This window comes from Panulirus ornatus, chromosome 3 (genome assembly GCF_036320965.1).
Source record: "Panulirus ornatus isolate Po-2019 chromosome 3, ASM3632096v1, whole genome shotgun sequence".
Taxonomy (NCBI): Eukaryota; Metazoa; Arthropoda; class Malacostraca; order Decapoda; family Palinuridae; genus Panulirus; species Panulirus ornatus.
Window position 1 is genome coordinate 4,020,911 of NC_092226.1, and position 17,538 is coordinate 4,038,448.

The 17,538-nt window shown below is 41.2% G+C and overlaps 1 protein-coding gene across 5 annotated transcripts in view; it reads left to right on the plus strand.

The window, feature by feature from the left end:
• LOC139760116 (terminal uridylyltransferase 7-like) overlaps positions 1 to 17,538 on the plus strand; it is a 303,262-nt gene that overhangs the window by 180,853 nt on the left and 104,871 nt on the right. For all 5 annotated transcript variants that reach the window (XM_071682971.1, XM_071682991.1, XM_071683010.1 and 2 more), the window contains one exon: positions 7,028 to 7,215. In XM_071682971.1, the coding sequence (XP_071539072.1) occupies positions 7,028 to 7,215 (188 nt within the window). The remainder of the gene's footprint in view (positions 1 to 7,027; positions 7,216 to 17,538) is intronic.

The window sequence follows — 17,538 nt, forward strand, 5'->3', positions numbered from 1 at the left end:
TTTTCTCCTAATTGGTTGGGGTGACCAGCAGAGTGCCACAGGGTTCTGTTCTGGGACCATTTCTCTTTCTGATCCTTGTAAATGACTTACCTAAAGGTTTGGACTCCCAACTAAATGTATTTGTAGATGATGTAGTTTATGAGGGAAGTGAAAAGTGAGGAGGATTGTATAAACTTACACTGGCACCTAAACTTACTTCCTTCACCAAGATAATGAATACTTTTTTGTTGTCTTCTTTTTCCCTTTAGTTGATTTCTTTCTATTTCAGTGAAGGTCTATCCTTGGTGTCGACTTTTGTCCATGATTGGAGGGGTCCTCTCCCAAAGTAATTATATAATTGAGAGTCTTTCTATTTCTGTTTAGGCCTGTTCTTGATGTGGACTTTTTTCCATGATTGGAAGGGTCCTCTTCCAAAAGAATCATACAAGAGAGAGGTATGGTTAAAAAAAGAGTGGTTGAGAGAGCAGAAGAGGATGTGTTGAAATGGTTTGGACGTGTGGAGAGAATGAGGGAGGAAAGGTTGACGAAGTGGATATATGTGTTAGAGGTGAAGGGAACAAGGAGTAATGGGAGATCTAATTGGAGGTGGAAGGATGGAGTGAATAAGATTTTGAGCAACCAGGCCTGAACATGCAGAAGGGTGAGAAGTGTGCACGGAATAGAGTGAATTAGAAGGGTATGGTATACCAGGGTTGACATGCTGTCAGTGGACTGAACAGTCTTGGGAGTAAAGTCGGGTTGGTGAGAGGATAAGAGCCAAGGAAGGGGTAGCACTACTCCTAAAGAAGGAATTGTTGGATTGTATGATAATGTAAGAAAGTAAATTCTAAATTGATGTGGGTAAAACTGAAAGTGGGTGGAGAAAGATGGGTGATTATTGGTGCTTATGCACCTGGTCATGAGAAGCAAGTATTTTAGGAGCAGCTGAGTGAGTGTGCCAGCAGCTTTGGTGGACGAGACTGGGTATTAGTGATGGGTTATTGAATGCAAAGGTGAGTGATGTAGCAGTTGAGGGTATAATTGGTGTACATGGGGTATTCATTGTTGTGAATGGAAATCGTAAAGAGCTTGTGGATTTGTGTGCAGAAAAAAGACTGGTGATTGGGAATACCTGTATCCTTGTGCTACCTCACTAATGCGGGAGACAGCGACAAAGTATAATAAAATAAAGATAAAAAATGAATATACATATATGTATGTGAGAAGGAGAGTTGGTCAAAGGGCGTTATTGAATTATGTGTTAATTGGTATGTGTGTAAAAGAGAGACTTTTGGATGTTAATGTGCTGAGAAGGGCAGCTTGAGGGATGTCTGATCACTGTCTTTTGGAGGCAAAAGTGAAGATTTGTAGAGGTTTTCAAAAAAGAAGAGAGAATGTTGGGGTGAAGAGAGTGGTGAGCGTAAGTGAGCTTGGAAAGGATATGTATGAGGAAGTGCTAGGAGAGATTGAGTGTAGAATGGCAAAAGGTGAGAGCAAATGATGTGAGGGGAGTGAGTGAGGAATGGTATGTTTTTAGGAAAGCAGTGCAGTGACTTTCTTTTGTTGCTTGTGGCATTCATTTTTATGATTACCCTCGTCTCTCTCTCTCTCTCTCTCTCTCTCTCTCTCTCTCTCTCTCTCTCTCTCTCTCTCTCTTCTCTGCAAGAGATGCATGTGGCATGAGAAAGGTGGGAGGTGGGCAGATTAGAAAGGGTAGTGAGTGGCGGGATGAAGAAGTAAAGTTATTAGTGAAAGAGAAAAGAGAGGCATTTGGAGGATACTTACAAGGAAGGAATGCAAATGACTGGGAGAGGTATAAAAGAAAGCAGTAGGAGGTCAAGATGAAGGTGTAGGGGTTGAAAAAGAGGGCAAATGAGAGTTGGGTGAGAGAGTACCATTAAACTTTAGGTAGAATATGAGATGTTTTGGAAGGAGGTAAATAACGTGCAAAAGAAAAGAGCACAAATGGGGATATTGATGAAGGGAGCAAGGGGGGAAATTATAACAGGTAGTGATGAAGTGAAAAGGATATGGAGTGAGTATTTTGAAGGTTTGTTGAAAGTGTTTGATGATAGAGTGGCAGATGTAGGGTGTTTTGGTTGGGGTGGTGTGCGAAGTGAGAGGGTCAGGAAGAATGGTTTGGTTAAGAGAGAGGAGGTGGTGAAAGTCTTGTGGAAGATGAAATCTGGCAATGCCGCTAGGTTTCCATGGTATTGCAGTTGAATTTATTAAGAAAGAGGGTGATTGCACTGTTGAGTAGTAGGTAAGGATATTCAGCATATGTATTGGTCATGGTGAAGTGCCTGAGGATTGGCAGAATGCATGTATAGTGCTGATGTTCAAACTTCAGAGGGATAGGTTTGTTAAGTATTCCTAGAAAATTGTATGGGAGGGTATTGATTGCAAGGGTGAAGGCATGTACAGAGCATCAGATTGTGGAGGAGCAGTGTGGTTTCAGAAGTGGTAGAGGATTTGTGGGTCAGGAGGTTGCTTTGAAGAATGTGGCATTTATGGATCTGGAGAAGGCATATGATAGTGTTGATAGAGATGCTTTGTGGAAGGTCTTAAGAGTATATGGTATGGGAGATAAGTTGATAGAAGCTGTGAAAAGTTTTTATCAGGGATGTAAGACATGTGGACAAGTAGGAAGAGAGGAGAGTGACTGGTTCCCAGTGAAGATTGGTCTGTGGCAGGGGTGTGTGATGTCTCCATGGTTGTGTAATTTGTTTATGGATGTGGTGGTTAGAGAAGTAAATGCAAGAGTTTTGGAGAGAAAGGCAAGTATGCAGTCTATTGGGGATGAGAGGGCCTGGGAAGTAACTCGGTTGTTGTCTGCTGATGATACAGCACTGGTGGCTGACTTCAAGAGAGAAATTGCAGAAATTGGTGACTGAGTTTGGAAAGGTGTGTGAAAGGAGAAAGTTGAGAGTAAATGTGAATAAGAGCAAAGTTATTGGATTCAGTAGGGTTGGGGGACAAGTTAATTGGGATGTAAGTTTGATTAGAGAAAGGTTGGAGGAAGTGAAGTGTTTTAGATATCTAGGAGTGGAATTAGCAGTGAATGGAACGATGGAAGTGAATCACAGGGTGGGTGAGGGGGTGAAGGTTCTGGGAGCGATGAAGAATTTGTGGAAAGAGAGAACGTTATCTCAGAGAGCAAAAATGGGTATGCTTGAAGGAATATTAGTTAAAACAACATTATATGGTTGTGAGGTTTGGGCTGTAGATAGGGTTGTGCGGAGGAGGGTGCATATGTTGGAAATGAAATGTTTTGATCGAGTAAGTAATGAAAGGGTAAGAGGATATATGTGCCAGGTGGAGGGAAGAAGGAGAAATAGGAGACCAAGTTGGAGGTGGAAGGATGGAGTGAAAAAGATTTTGAGCAATCAGGTCTGAATTTACCTTGCACACATGAGGGGGAGGGGGTTGTTATTCCATGTGTGGTGAGGTGGCGATGGGAATGAATAAAGGCAGACAGTATGAATTATGTACTTGTGTATATATTTATATGTCTGTGTGTGTATAAATATGTGTACATTGAGATGTATAGGTATGTATATTTGTGTGTGTGGACGTGTATGTATATACATGTGTATGTGGGTGGGTTGGGCCATTCTTTCGTCTGTTTCCTTGCGCAACCTCGCTAACGTGGGAGACAGCAACAAAGCAAAATAAATATATAAATAAAGAAGACTAAGGAGTAACCTGATCACTACCTCCAAGTTTTTGAAACAGAGTGATGTAGATAGTAAACAGTTCTTTTGAGAGGTGTAGGGATAGAGGTACTAGAGGACATGGTATGGAACTGAGCAAGATACTTATTGAAAAAGGTGTAAAGAAAAGCCTTTTATAGTATAATAGAGATGGATGAATGGAATGGAATGACTGAGTTGTTAATATAGACAGCATTCTTAGATTTAAGGATTTGTATGAAAGTAGAAAATGTTCTAGATGTAGGGCCTCATGATTGTAAAACTTGCAATTCAGACAATAGAAATGGGTAATTAGAAATTGATAATTAAATTTCATATTCTCTAATTGGCAAACTTGAGGGAGAATAAGAAACTTTTGGAAGGAGGTTGATAGAATGAAAAAAAAAAAACAATTGAACAAATGGGGACATCATTGAAGATGGCAAATGGTGTAGTGGTAACAGGCAGAGATGAGGTGATGAGGAGATAGATTGAATACTTTGAAGAATTGTCAGATGTGTTTAGGAGTTACTTATTTTTTCATCTTTCTGTCTTTGGGGATAGGGGAGAAAAAATACTTTCCACATATTCCCTGCATTTTGTAGAAGGCAACTAAAAGGGGTGAGAGCGGGGGGCTGGAAATCCTTTCTTCCAAATTTTACTTTTCCGAAAGAAGGAACAGAGAAGGGAGCCATTTTAGGATTCTCCATGTAAGGTTCAGTCCTCTGTTCTTGACACTACCTTGCTAATGCGGGAAATGGCGAATTATGTACAAAAAATAAAAAACTATGTTTCTTATGCCTGTTTCCTCTAGGAACTAACTCCCATTGAGGGGGTGCCCATGGCAGAAGAGTCTCCACTCATCCTCACATGCCTCCCTCACATACACCATTCCATGCATTCTTCTCCCATTTCTCTCTCCAGTACTCTTCCACTCTATTTCCCCTTGTCACAAGTGGCCATTTGTGTTACTAACCTTGAAAGTAATTAGGAGTTACTTATTTTTTCATCTTTCTGTCTTTGGGGATAGGGGAGAAAAAATACTTTCCACATATTCCCTGCATTTTGTAGAAGGCAACTAAAAGGGGTGAGAGCAGGGTGGGGCTGGGAATCCTTTCTTCCAATTTTTACTTTTCCAAAAGAAGAAACAGAGAAGGGAGCCATTTCATGATTCTCCATGTAAGGCTCAGTCCTCTGTTCTTGACACTACCTTGCTAATGCGGGAAATGGTGAATATGTATAAAAAAGTGTTTCTTATGCCTGTTTCCTCTAGGAACTAACTCCCATTGTGGGTGTGCCCATTGCAGAAGAGTCTCCACTCATCCTCACATGCCTCCCTCACATACACCATTCCATGCATTCTTCTCCCATTTCTCTCTCTCCAGTACTCTTCCACTCTATTTCCCCTTGTCACAGGTGGTCTTCCTCTCACACTAACCCCTTGAATTGTACTATCACTCATGATATTTTCATAATTTAAACTTTTTTTATCCTGTTTTTTTTTTACTTCTTGTCATCATGTTCATTTCCCCCCACTTTCTGTGTTTTAAAGTACAATATTCTTTTTCTGTATTCCTTGCTCCATCCCTCTTTTGTCCAAGACTTAGCATCCATTTGAACCTCAACCTGAGACCAGAGACATATACCTAAAAAAAGTGAGAGCCAACCTTCTTCCTTAAAAGCCATAGGCTAAAGTTATCCAAGGATTAGATATGTTGAAGTTGAATAGGGCTTTGAGAATTTGTAGGTTCGATGAATGTTGTTAAAAGCTTTATAGTAGAATTGTTGTAGCTTTGAGAGTGAATGTTGGCATTGGTAAGTGGATTGATTAAAGATTGTTTTAAAGATTGGGTTGATTTCAGGATATGTCTTAGCTATTGGAATCTGTAAATGTGGCTATATTTAGATCATGCTTTACTTGTTGTAAAAGTTGGGCAGAATGGTTATTCATTTAAGTGACTAGAATAAAGTTGTTAATAAATGTATTTGAGATCAAGGTATTTACATTTGAAAGAGATGGACAGAATGAGTGTCCCTGGAGTGCAGACAGCTGTATATCATCATCTTTACCTGGAAAATTTAAAAAGGCATGGGTCCAAACTTACATTCTGATATAACATCCTACAGGCATGGCCAGCATGGAAGAGTCTGTGAAATAATACTGAATTTCAAGGGTGAAATATGCACAAAACAAGAGAACGTCTTAAAAATCTGGGAACCATTACTCTTTAACACCTTGTCAGCTATCATCAACAACACATAGGATGCATAGTAGAGAAGTTTGCGTGCATTGGGCAGCCAGTCTGTAGGGGCTGAGGACTGCAGCTTCCAACAGCTTGGTCAACCAATGACCAAATCCAACAGCTGGGCCCAGCTCAGGCTGTTACGGTGAAAGCACCTGAAAACTTCACCAGATATTCACCAGTTTGAATGGGAATGAATTAGAAGATTTGAACTTTTATAGATTTAAGTGTCAGGACAAGAATTAGTGGATGAAATGTTAGTTTCAATGACTGAAATACATATGCTATTACTTATCCATATATTTGAAAAATAAATTTTTAGGAATAAGGGAAAAAATGCAAGCCAAGAATGAATGACAAAAATTACATATTAGGAATTAATTAAATAAGGTATGTAGATATGAGGAAGTTACCTTTTGTCTTGCCTCTTTTTACTTCTTTTGTCACTGTATAATAATCAAATAACTCTCATTATGAATATCAACATTTTGGTTATATTTTCCCTTTTGTGGGCTTGATAGGGCATTCCTGCCTATAGGGTTCATGCAGGTGCATTGGACATTTTTCAGTATGAGCCAAATTAAGAATGAGGATCTTTTTCCTTGCCCATGAGCTGGTTAATCATGTTTAGTGTCTCCTGTTACATGAAGATAGGATAAGAGAGTTTGGTTGTTCTGTGACCATTCCATTAACCCTGTCTTCATTGATGAGCTGGGTCTTTGGGTGGGTTGGTATATAAGGGCATACTGAAGTGCATCTCTTTTCTTTCACTCGTGCTGAGTTTATCTTTTTCCCCAGTTTCTTTTTGATGGGAAGTATATCTTATTGAGACTATGAAGGACCTGTATTTTTTTCTGGCCTTGAGCACTTCTTCCCACATATTTGAGGTAGTTCTAGGAACAGATTAAGAAAGGCCACATTTGCTCACATCCATTCTCTAGCTGTCATGTAATGCATCAAAACAACACCTGGATCATCTACAGCACTTTATAAAGGGAAGGATGGATTAGTAAGCTGAAAAGAAAGGGAAATGGATTAATAAGCAGAACTAAAACAGATTTTTATATTGATGGCACAATTAAAAAGTAATTGATAAATCATTTTTACTTACAGAGGATTTTGAACCAACTATAGAAGAAATTGAAGAAAGGGATAGAATAGTTGCAGATTTAGAGGATTATATTCGCCAGTTCTTCCGAGGGGCAACACTCAAGTTATTTGGTTCCTCAGCAAATGGTTTTGGATTCCAGCGCTCTGATTTAGATATTTGCTTGACCTTTAAGGGTAACCCTACAGGTGAAGTAAGTTTTTGAGGCTTCATTTTACAAAAGTGATAGTTTTTAGCTGTATTGTAAAGTATCATTGTTAGGGAAGATGATTACCAGAGTAATGTGAATTGTATTAAAGTTTTATGTAGAGTGTGGTTATGACAAGATTTTACTGAATAAGTCAATACATTAATTGCTGTATGGTTGCGAGGCGTGGGCTATGGATAGAGTTGTGCGCAGGAGGGTGGATGTGTTGGAAATGAGATGTCTGAGGACAATGTGTGGTGTGAGGTGGTTTGATCGAGTAAGTAATGTAAGGGTAAGAGAGATATGTGGAAATAAAAAGAGCGTGGTTGAGAGAGCAGAAGAGGGTGTTTTGAAATGGTTTGGGCACATGGAGAGAATGAGTGAGGAAAGATTGACCAAGAAGATATATGTGTCGGAGGTGGAGGGAACGAGGAGAAGTGGGAGACCAAATTTGAGGTGGAAAGATGGAGTGAAAAAGATTTTGAGTGATCGGGGCCTGAACATGCAGGAGGGTGAAAGGAGGGCAAGGAATAGAGTGAATTGGATCGATGTGGTATACCGGGGTTGACGTGCTGTCAGTGGATTGAATCAGGGCATGTGAAGCGTCTGGGGTAAACCATGGAAAGTTGTGTGGGGCCTGGATGTGGAAAGGGAGCTGTGGTTTCGGGCATTATTGCATGACAGCTAGAGACTGAGTGTGAACGAATTTGGTCTTTGTTGTCTTTTCCTAGCGCTACCTCGCACACATGAGGGGGGAGGGGGATGGTATTCCATGTGTGGCGAGGTGGCGCTGGGAATGAATAAAGGCAGACGGTGTGAATTGTGTGCATGGGTATATATGTATGTATCTGTGTGTGTATATATATGTGTACATTGAGATGTATAGGTATGTATATTTGTGTGTGTGGACGTGTGTTTATATACATGTGTATGGGGGTGGGTTGGGCCATTTCTTTCGTCTGTTTCCTTGCGCTACCTCGCAAATGCGGGAGACAGCGACAAAGCAAAATAAAATAAAATAATCATTAATTGATAAATGTAGAGTGGGAATTTGATTTAATTTTTTTCTATACTTTTGATGGGAGGGTATTGATTGAGAGGGTGAAGGCATGTACAGAGCATCAGATTGGGGAAGAGCAGTGTGGTTTCAGAAGTGGTAGAGGATGTGTGGATCAGGTGTTTGCTTTGAAGAATGTATGCGAGAAATACTTAGAAAAACAAATGGATTTGTATGTAGCATTTATGGATCTGGAGAAGGCATATGATAGAGTTGATAGAGATGCTCTGTGGAAGGTTTTAAGAATATATGGTGTGGGAGGCAAGTGGTTAGAAGCAGTGAAAGGTTTTTATCGAGGATGTAAGGCATGTGTACGTGTAGGAAGAGAGGAAAGTGATTGGTTCTCAGTGAATGTAGGTTTGTGGCAGGGGTGTGTGATGTCTCCATAGTTGTTTAATTTGTTTAAGGATGGGGTTGTTAGAGAGGTGAATGCAAGAGTTTTGGAAAGAGGGGCAAGTATGCAGTCTGCTGTGGATGAGAGAGCTTGGGAAGTGAGTCAGTTGTTGTTCGCTGATGATACAGCGCTGGTGGCTTTTTCATGTAAGAAACTGCAGAAGCTGGTGACTGAGTTTGGTAAAGTGTGTGAAAGAAGAAAGTTAAGAGAAAATGTGAATAAGAGCAAGGTTATTAGGTACAGTAGGGTTGAGGGTCAAGTTAATTGGGAGGTAAGTTTGAATGGAGAAAAGCTGGAGGAAGTGAAGTGTTTTAGATATCTGGAAGTGGATCTGGCAGCGGATGGAACCATGGAAGAGGAAGTGAATCATAGGGTGGGGGAGGGGGCGAAAATTCTGGGAGCCTTGAAGAATGTTTGGAAGTCGAGAACATTATCTCGGAAAGCAAAAATGGGTATGTATGAAGGAAAATTGGTTCCAGCAATGTTGTATGGTTGCGAGGCATGGGCTATGGATAGAGTTGTGCGCAGGAGGGTGGATGTGCTGGTAATGAGATGTTTGAGGACAATGTGTGGTGTGAGGTGGTTTGATCGAGTAAGTAATGTAAGGGTGAGAGAGATGTGTGGAAATAAAAAGAGCGTGGTTGAGAGAGCAGAAGAGGGTGTTTTGAAATGGTTTGGTCACATGGAGAGAATGAGTGAGGAAAGATTGACCAAGAGGATATATGTGTCAGAGGTGGAGGGAACGAGGAGAAGTGGGAGACCAAATTTGAGGTGGAAAGGTGGAATGAAAAAGATTTTGAGTGATCGGGGCCTGAACATGCAGGAGGATGAAAGGCGTGCAAGGAATAGAGTAAATCGGAACGATTTGGTATACCGGGGTCGACATACTGTCATTGGATTGAACCAGGGCATGTGAAGCGTCTGGGGTAAACCATGCAAAGTGTGTGGGGCCTGGATGTGGAAAGGGAGCTGTGGTTTCGGTTCATTATTACATGACAGGCAGAGACTGAGTGTGAACGAATGGGGCCTTTGGTGTTTTTCCTAGCGCTACCTCGCACACATGAGGGGGGAGGGGGATGGTATTCCATGTGTGGCGAGGTGGCGATGGGAACAAATAAAGGCAGACAGTATGAATTATGTACATGTGTATATATGTATATGTCTGTGTGTGCATATATATGTGTACATTGAGATGTATAGGTATGTATATTGTGCGTGTGTGGACATGTATGTATATACGTGTGTATGTGGGCGGGTTGGGCCATTCTTTCGTCTGTTTCCTTGCGCTACCTCACTAACGCGGGAGACAGCGACAAAGCAAAATAAATAAATAATATAAATAAATAAATAACTTTTTTAGAAAGTTAAAAAAAATACAAGGAGGGGAGGATTTCTGGCCCCCCGCTCCCGTCCTCTCCAGTCACCTTCTACGACACGCGAGGAACGCGTGGGAAGTATTCTTTCACCCTTATCCCCAGGGATAATATATATACTTCCCACGTATTCCCTGCGTGTTGTAGAAGGCGACTAAAAGGGGAGGGAGTGGGTGGCTGGAAATCCTCCCCTCTCGTTTTTTTTTTTTTTTTTTTTAATTTTCCAAAAGAAGGAACAGAGAAGGGGGCCAGGTGAGGATTTTCCCTCTAAGGCCTAGTCCTCTGTTCTTAATGCTACCTCGCAAATGCGGGAAATGGCGAATCGTATGAAAAAAAAAAAAATATATATATATATATATATATATATATATATATATATATATATATACATACATACACATACATACGCACATATACACACACACACACACACACATATGCATATATATACATATGAAAAATGTAAGGAACAATTTAGAAAACTGAAACTTCTAGCTTGAAACTTCTAAAATGGGAAACAGAAGAAGGAGTCACGCGGGGAGTGCTCATCCTCCTCGAAGGCTCAGACTGGGGTGTCTAAATGTGTGTGGATGTAACCAAGATGTGAAAAAAGGAGAGATAGGTAGTATGTTTGAGTAAAGGAACCTGGATGTTTTGGCTCTGAGTGAAACGAAGCTCAAGGGTAAAGGGAAGAGTGGTTTGGGAATGTCTTGGGAGTAAAGTCAGGGGTTAGTGAGAGGACAAGAGCAAGGGAAGGAGTAGCAGTACTCCTGAAACAGGAGTTGTGGGAGTATGTGATAGAATGTAAGAAAGTAAATTCTCGATTAATATGGGTAATACTGAAGGTGGATGGAGAGAGATGGGTGATTATTGGTGCATATGCACCTGGGCATGAGAAGAAAGATCATGAGAGGCAAGTGTTTTGGGAGCAGCTGAATGAGTGTGTTAGTGGTTTTGATGCATGAGACCGGGTTATAGTGATGGGTGATTTGAATGCAAAGGTGAGTAATGTGGCAGTTGAGGGAATAATTGGTATACATGGGGTGTTCAGTGTTGTAAATGGAAATGTTGAAGAGCTAGTAGATTTATGTGCTGAAAAAGGACTGGTGATTGGGAATACCTGGTTTAAAAAGCGAGATATACATAAGTATACGTATGTAAGTAGGAGAGATGGCCAGAGAGCGTTATTGGATTACGTGTTAATTGACAGGCGCGCGAAAGAGAGACTTTTGGATGTTAATGTGCTTAGAGGTGCAACTGGAGGGATGTCTGATCAATACCTTGTGGAGGCTAAGGTGAAGATTTGTATGGGTTTTCAGAAAAGAGTGAATGTTGGGGTGAAGAGGGTGGTAAGAGTAAGTGAGCTTGGGAAGGAGACTTGTGTGAGGAAGTACCAGGAGGGACTGAGTACAGAATGGAAAAAGGTGAGAACAATGGAAGTAAGGGGAGTGGGGGAGGAATGGGATGTATTTAGGGAATCAGTGATGGATTGTGCAAAAGATGCTTGTGGCATGAGAAGAGTGGGAGGTGGGTTGATTAGAAAGGGTAGTGAGTGGTGGGATGAAGAAGTAAGATTATTAGTGAAAGTGAAGAGAGAGGCATTTGGATGATTTTTGCATGAAAAAAATGCAATTGAGTGGGAGATGTATAAAAGAAAGAGACAGGAGGTCAAGAGAAAGGTGCAAGAGGTGAAAAAGAGGGCAAATGAGAGTTGGGGTGAGAGAGTATCATTAAATTTTTGGGAGAATAAAAAGATGTTCTGGAAGGAGGTAAATAAAGTGCGTAAGACAAGGGAGCAAATGGGAACTTCAGTGAAGGGCGCTAATGGGGAGTTGATAACAAGTAGTGGTGATGTGAGAAGGAGATGGAGTGAGTATTTTGAAGGTTTGTTGAATGTGTTTGATGAGAGAGTGGCAGATATAGGGTGTTTTGGTCGAGGTGGTGTGCAAAGTGAGAGGGTTAGGGAAAATGATTTGGTAAACAGAGAAGAGGTAGTAAAAGCTTTGCGGAAGATGAAAGCCGGCAAGGCAGCAGGTTTGGATGGTATTGCAGTGGAATTTATTAAAAAGGGGGTGACTGTATTATTGACTGGTTGGTAAGGTTATTTAATGTATGTATGACTCATGGTGAGGTGCCTGAGGATTGGTAGAATGCGTGCATAGTGCCATTGTACAAAGGCAAAGGGGATAAGAGTGAGTGCTCAAATTACAGAGGTATAAGTTTGTTGAGTATTCCTGGTAAATTATTTGGGAGGGTATTGATTGAGAGGGTGAAGGCATGTACAGAGCATGAGATTGGGGAAGAGCAGTGTGGTTTCAGAAGTGGTAGAGGATGTGTGGATCAGGTGTTTGCTTTGAAGAATGTATGTGAGAAATACTTAGAAAAAGCAAATGGATTTGTATGTAGCATTTATGGATCTGGAGAAGGCATATGATAAAGTTGATAGAGATGCTTTGTGGAAGGTATTAAGAATATATGGTGTGGGAGGCAAGTTGTTAGAAGTAGTGAAAAGTTTTTATCGAGGATGTAAGGCATGTGTACGTGTAGGAAGAGAGGAAAGTGATTGGTTCTCAGTGAATGTAGGTTTGCGGCAGGGGTGTGTGATGTCTCCATGGTTGTTTAATTTGTTTATGGATGGGGTTGTTAGGGAGGTGAATGCAAGAGTTTTGGAAAGAGGGGCAAGTATGAAGTCTGTTGTGGATGAGAGAGCTTGGGAAGTGAGTCAGTTGTTGTTCGCTGATGATACAGCGCTGGTGGCTGATTAATGTGAGAAACTTCAGAAGCTGGTGACTGAGTTTGGTAAAGTGTGTGAAAGAAGAAAGTTAAGAGTAAATGTGAATAAGAGCAAGGTTATTAGGTACAGTAGGGTTGAGGGTCAAGTCAATTGGGAGGTAAGTTTGAATGGAGAAAAACTGGAGGAAGTAAAGTGTTTTAGATATCTGGGAGTGGATCTGGCAGCGGATGGAACCATGGAAGCGGAAGTGGATCATAGGGTGGGGGAGGGGGCGAAAATCCTGGGAGCCTTGAAGAATGTGTGGAAGTCGAGAACATTATCTCGGAAAGCAAAAATGGGTATGTTTGAAGGAATAGTGGTTCCAACAATGTTGTATGGTTGCGAGGCGTGGGCTATGGATAGAGTTGTGCGCAGGAGGATGGATGTGCTGGAAATGAGATGTTTGAGGACAATGTGTGGTGTGAGGTGGTTTGATCGAGTAAGTAACGTAAGGGTAAGAGAGATGTGTGGAAATAAAAAGAGCGTGGTTGAGAGAGCAGAAGAGGGTGTTTTGAAATGGTTTGGGCACATGGAGAGAATGAGTGAGGAAAGATTGACCAAGAGGATATATGTGTCGGAGGTGGAGGGAACGAGAAGTGGGAGACCAAATTGGAGGTGGAAAGATGAAGTGAAAAAGATTTTGTGTGATCGGGGCCTGAACATGCAGGAGGGTGAAAGGAGGGCAAGGAATAGAGTGAATTGGATCGATGTGGTATACCGGGATTGACGTGCTTTCAGTGGATTGAATCAAGGCATGTGAAGCGTCTGGGGTAAACCATGGAAAGCTGTGTAGGTATGTATATTTGCGTGTGTGGACGTATGTATATACATGTGTATGGGGGTGGGTTGGGCCATTTCTTTTGTCTGTTTCTTTGCGCTACCTCACAAACGCGGGAGACAGCGACAAAGCAAAAAAAAAAAAAAATAACTTTTGATGAAGAAACTGCACTTACATCCACTCTCCAGCTGTAGTTTTCCATGAATGCTTCATATGCCATAGTTCAGGCCATTGATAGCACATTGATTACCTGTGTACCACATCATTCCAGTTTGCTCCATCCTTTGCATACCTTACTCCTTCCTGTATGTTCAGGTCCCATTTACTGAAGGGGCCTTTAACTCCATCATTCCATCTCTTTCTTGGTCTTTGCCAACTCAACTCTGTGTTCCCTCCACTTCTGACATGTAAATCCTTTTAGTCAATCTTCCTTCACTCTTTTTCTCCATATGTCCGTACCATTTTAGCATGCCCTGCTTAACTCTCTCATATATACTCTTGCTTACTACCACACGGCTCTCACAGTGTCATTCCCTACTCAATCAACCCTCCTCACATCACATATTTTCCTTAGACATTTTACATCCAATATATCCACTTTCTTGTTTACTTTTACATTTAGGTTCTGTAACCCACCTTCATACAGCACTCTTGGGACTACTCTGCCACCAAACACCCATCTTTGCTCTTACTGGTAGTGAGCCTTCTTACCACACATTTCTTAGTGCGCACAGGAACTTTTTCTTCTCATCTATCTAGTGGTTTGCTTCAACTTCTATAATTCCTCCTTTTGCCGTGTCCACTCCCATATATCTAAGATATCCCATTTCCTCCAGGTTCACTTCACTCAAACTCACAGTGAAACTGACATATTTCCATGCTTACAACATCATTTCCATACATATATTCATACATTCTTTCAAACTCAGACACCAGTGTCTGCTGTTGCTCACTTTAGTCTCACCTAAGCTGAATCATTTACAAGTAGCAGTTGACTCACTCTGCCTTTACACTCCTCTTTTTCTTCTTGCAGAAGTTCTTTACTCTCTTGATAAAAAGTCCTCTGCTTTCAGTAGCTTTCTTCCTTATCATATGTTTTCATCAGATCCACAAATGCTACGTCCAGATCCTTCTCTTTTTCCAAGAATTTCTCACACAGAATCTTCAGAGCAAAACTTTTGTTCCACACATCCTCTCATCCACTCATGAAGCATATTTTAACAGGCAAAGAAGAGATAAAGAGGAGATGAAGTGAGTATTTTGAAGTGTTGAATATGTCAGATGATATGGTGGCAGTTGTGTTACATTATGGATATGAAGGTATGGGAATTGAATGTCATGGAAGTGATTTGTGAGAGAGAAGAGTTGGTGAAAGCCTTGCATAAGAAAGAGTGGAAAAGCAGCTGGTGTGGATGGGAAAGCAATTGAATTTTTCAAGAAATATAGTGATATTGTTGTGAATGGATTGGTTAGGAATTTCAGTGAACATTTAGCTCCTGGGGATTGGCAGAATGCTTGTATTCTGCCATTTCTTAAAGACAAAGGGGAAAAGTGAATTTTCATATCACAAAGGTTTAAGTTTGTTGGGAGACTATTGCCATGGCCACCCCCTTGAGGGAGTTATAGGAGGGAACAGGCATCAGAGATACAGATTGACAGATAGACCTAGAGAATTGTATGGGAGATTGGTGAGTGAGAGGATGGTGGTATGTGGAGCATCAGAACGAGGGACATCAAAGTGGCTTCAGGAGTGGGAGAATTATGTGTGGATCATGTATTTTGTTTTGAGGAATGCATTTAAAGATACTTTACTAAAAGAAATAGAAGGATTGTTTTTTTTTTTTCTTGTACTATTCGCTATTTCCCGCGATAGCGAGGTAGCGTTAAGAACAGAGGACTGGGCCTTTGAGGGAATATCCTCACCTGGCCCTCTTCTCTGTTCCTTCTTTTGGAAAATTAAAAAAAAAAATAAAAAAAAACGAGAGGGGAGGATTTCCAGCCCCCCTTTTGTGGCATTTATTGACCAGCAGAAAGCATATAATATGGCGGATGCATAGAGATGCTTTGTGGAAGGTGATATGAATATATGGTGTGAGAGGAAAGATACAAGTAATGGTGAGGAGGTTACAATCAAGAGAGTAAAGCTGCTCATTTGCTTGCAGGAAGAGAAGAGAATGATTGACTCCAGTGAAAGTGTGTTTGCCTCATGGATGGATGACGTTTTCATGGTTTTTAATTTTTTGGATCAGATGGTGAGGGAGATCAATGTGAGGATCTTGGAGAGAGGGGCCTGTATGCATTCTATAGAGAAATGGGCCTAGGAGGTGAGTCAGATGCTGTTGACATGGATTTGGTTGCAGACTTGGGTGACAAACTGTAGAAGCTGGCGTCAGAGTTTAAGGGAGTGTATGAGAGGAGAAAGTTGACGGTAAGTGTAATTAAAATGAAATTTATAATGTTTAGCAGGGGAGAGAGGCAGGTTGGTTAGAGTGTGACTTTGATTGAGGAGAACTGGAAGGAAGTGGAGTGTTTTGTATACTGGAAGTGGCCATGGCAGCAGTTAGAACCACGGAAGCTGAAGTGAGCCATAGAGTTAGTGAGTGGGTTAAGGCACTGGGTGCATTGTGAAGTATATCGAAAAAGAGGAAACTGCCTGTAAGGGCAAAGATGTTTGATAGTATAGTAGTCCCAACAATATTGTATGGATGTATGGTCTGGACCATAGATAAAAAGATATGGAAGAGGATAGATATTTTGGAAATGAATCACTTGAGAGTAATATGTGATTTGAGGAAGATTAATTGAATAAGGAATGATAGAGTGAGAGAAAGATGTAGTAGTAAGAAGTGTATATTTGAGAAAGCTGGGGGTGTGCTGAAATGGTTTGGACATGTGAAGATGTTGACTAAGAGGGTATGCATATCAGAAGGTGGAAGAGACAAGAAGGGGGAGACTGAATTGGAGATGGAAGGATGTAGTGAAAGATGCTTTGTGGTTTTGGAAACTATACAAGCAGATCTGAGGCATGCGTGGAATTGAGGGAATTGGAGGGATTTGTTATATGGAGGGTGATATGCTATCACTTTCCTGAAAGTCCTGAAACAGGGCATTTGAAATATTTAGGGGAACCACAAGATGATGATCAGACATCCCTCCAGTTGCCCCTCTCTGCACATTAATATTCAAAAGTCTCTCTTTGAAGCCTATCAATCAACACGTAATCCATTAATGCTCTCTGGCCATCTCTCCTACTCACATGAACCAGGTATTCCTAATCACCAGTCCTTTTTCAGCACACAAATCTACAAGCTCTTCACCATTTCCATTTGCAACACTGAACACCCCATGTACTCCAATTATACCCTCAACAACCACATTATTCACCTTTGCATTCAAATCATCCATCACTATAACCCAGTCTCGAGCATCAAAGCTGCTAAAACACTCAATCAGCTGCTCCCAAAACACTTGCCTCTCATGGTCTTTCTTTTCATGACCAAGTGCATAGGCAACAATAATAACTCATCTCTCTCCATCCACTTTCAGTTTTACCCATATCAACCTAGAGTTTACTTTCTTACAATCTATCACATACTCCCACAACTCTTGCTTCAGGAGTAGTGCTACTCCTTCCTTTGCTCTTGTCCTCTCACCAACCCCTGACTTTACTCTCAAGACATTCCCAAACCACACTTCCCCTTTACCCTTGAGCTTCGTTTCACTCAGAGCCAAAACATTCAGGTTCCTTTCCTCAAACTCACTGCCTATCTCTCCTGTTTTCTCATCTTGATTACATCCACACACATTTAGACACCCCAATCTGAGTGTTATAGGAGGATGAGCTCTCCCCTCATGACTCCTTCTGTTTCCCCTTTTAGAAAGTTGAAATACAAGGAGGGGAGGGTTTCTAGCCCCTTTCCTCAAACTCACTACCTATCTCTCCTGTTTTCTCAT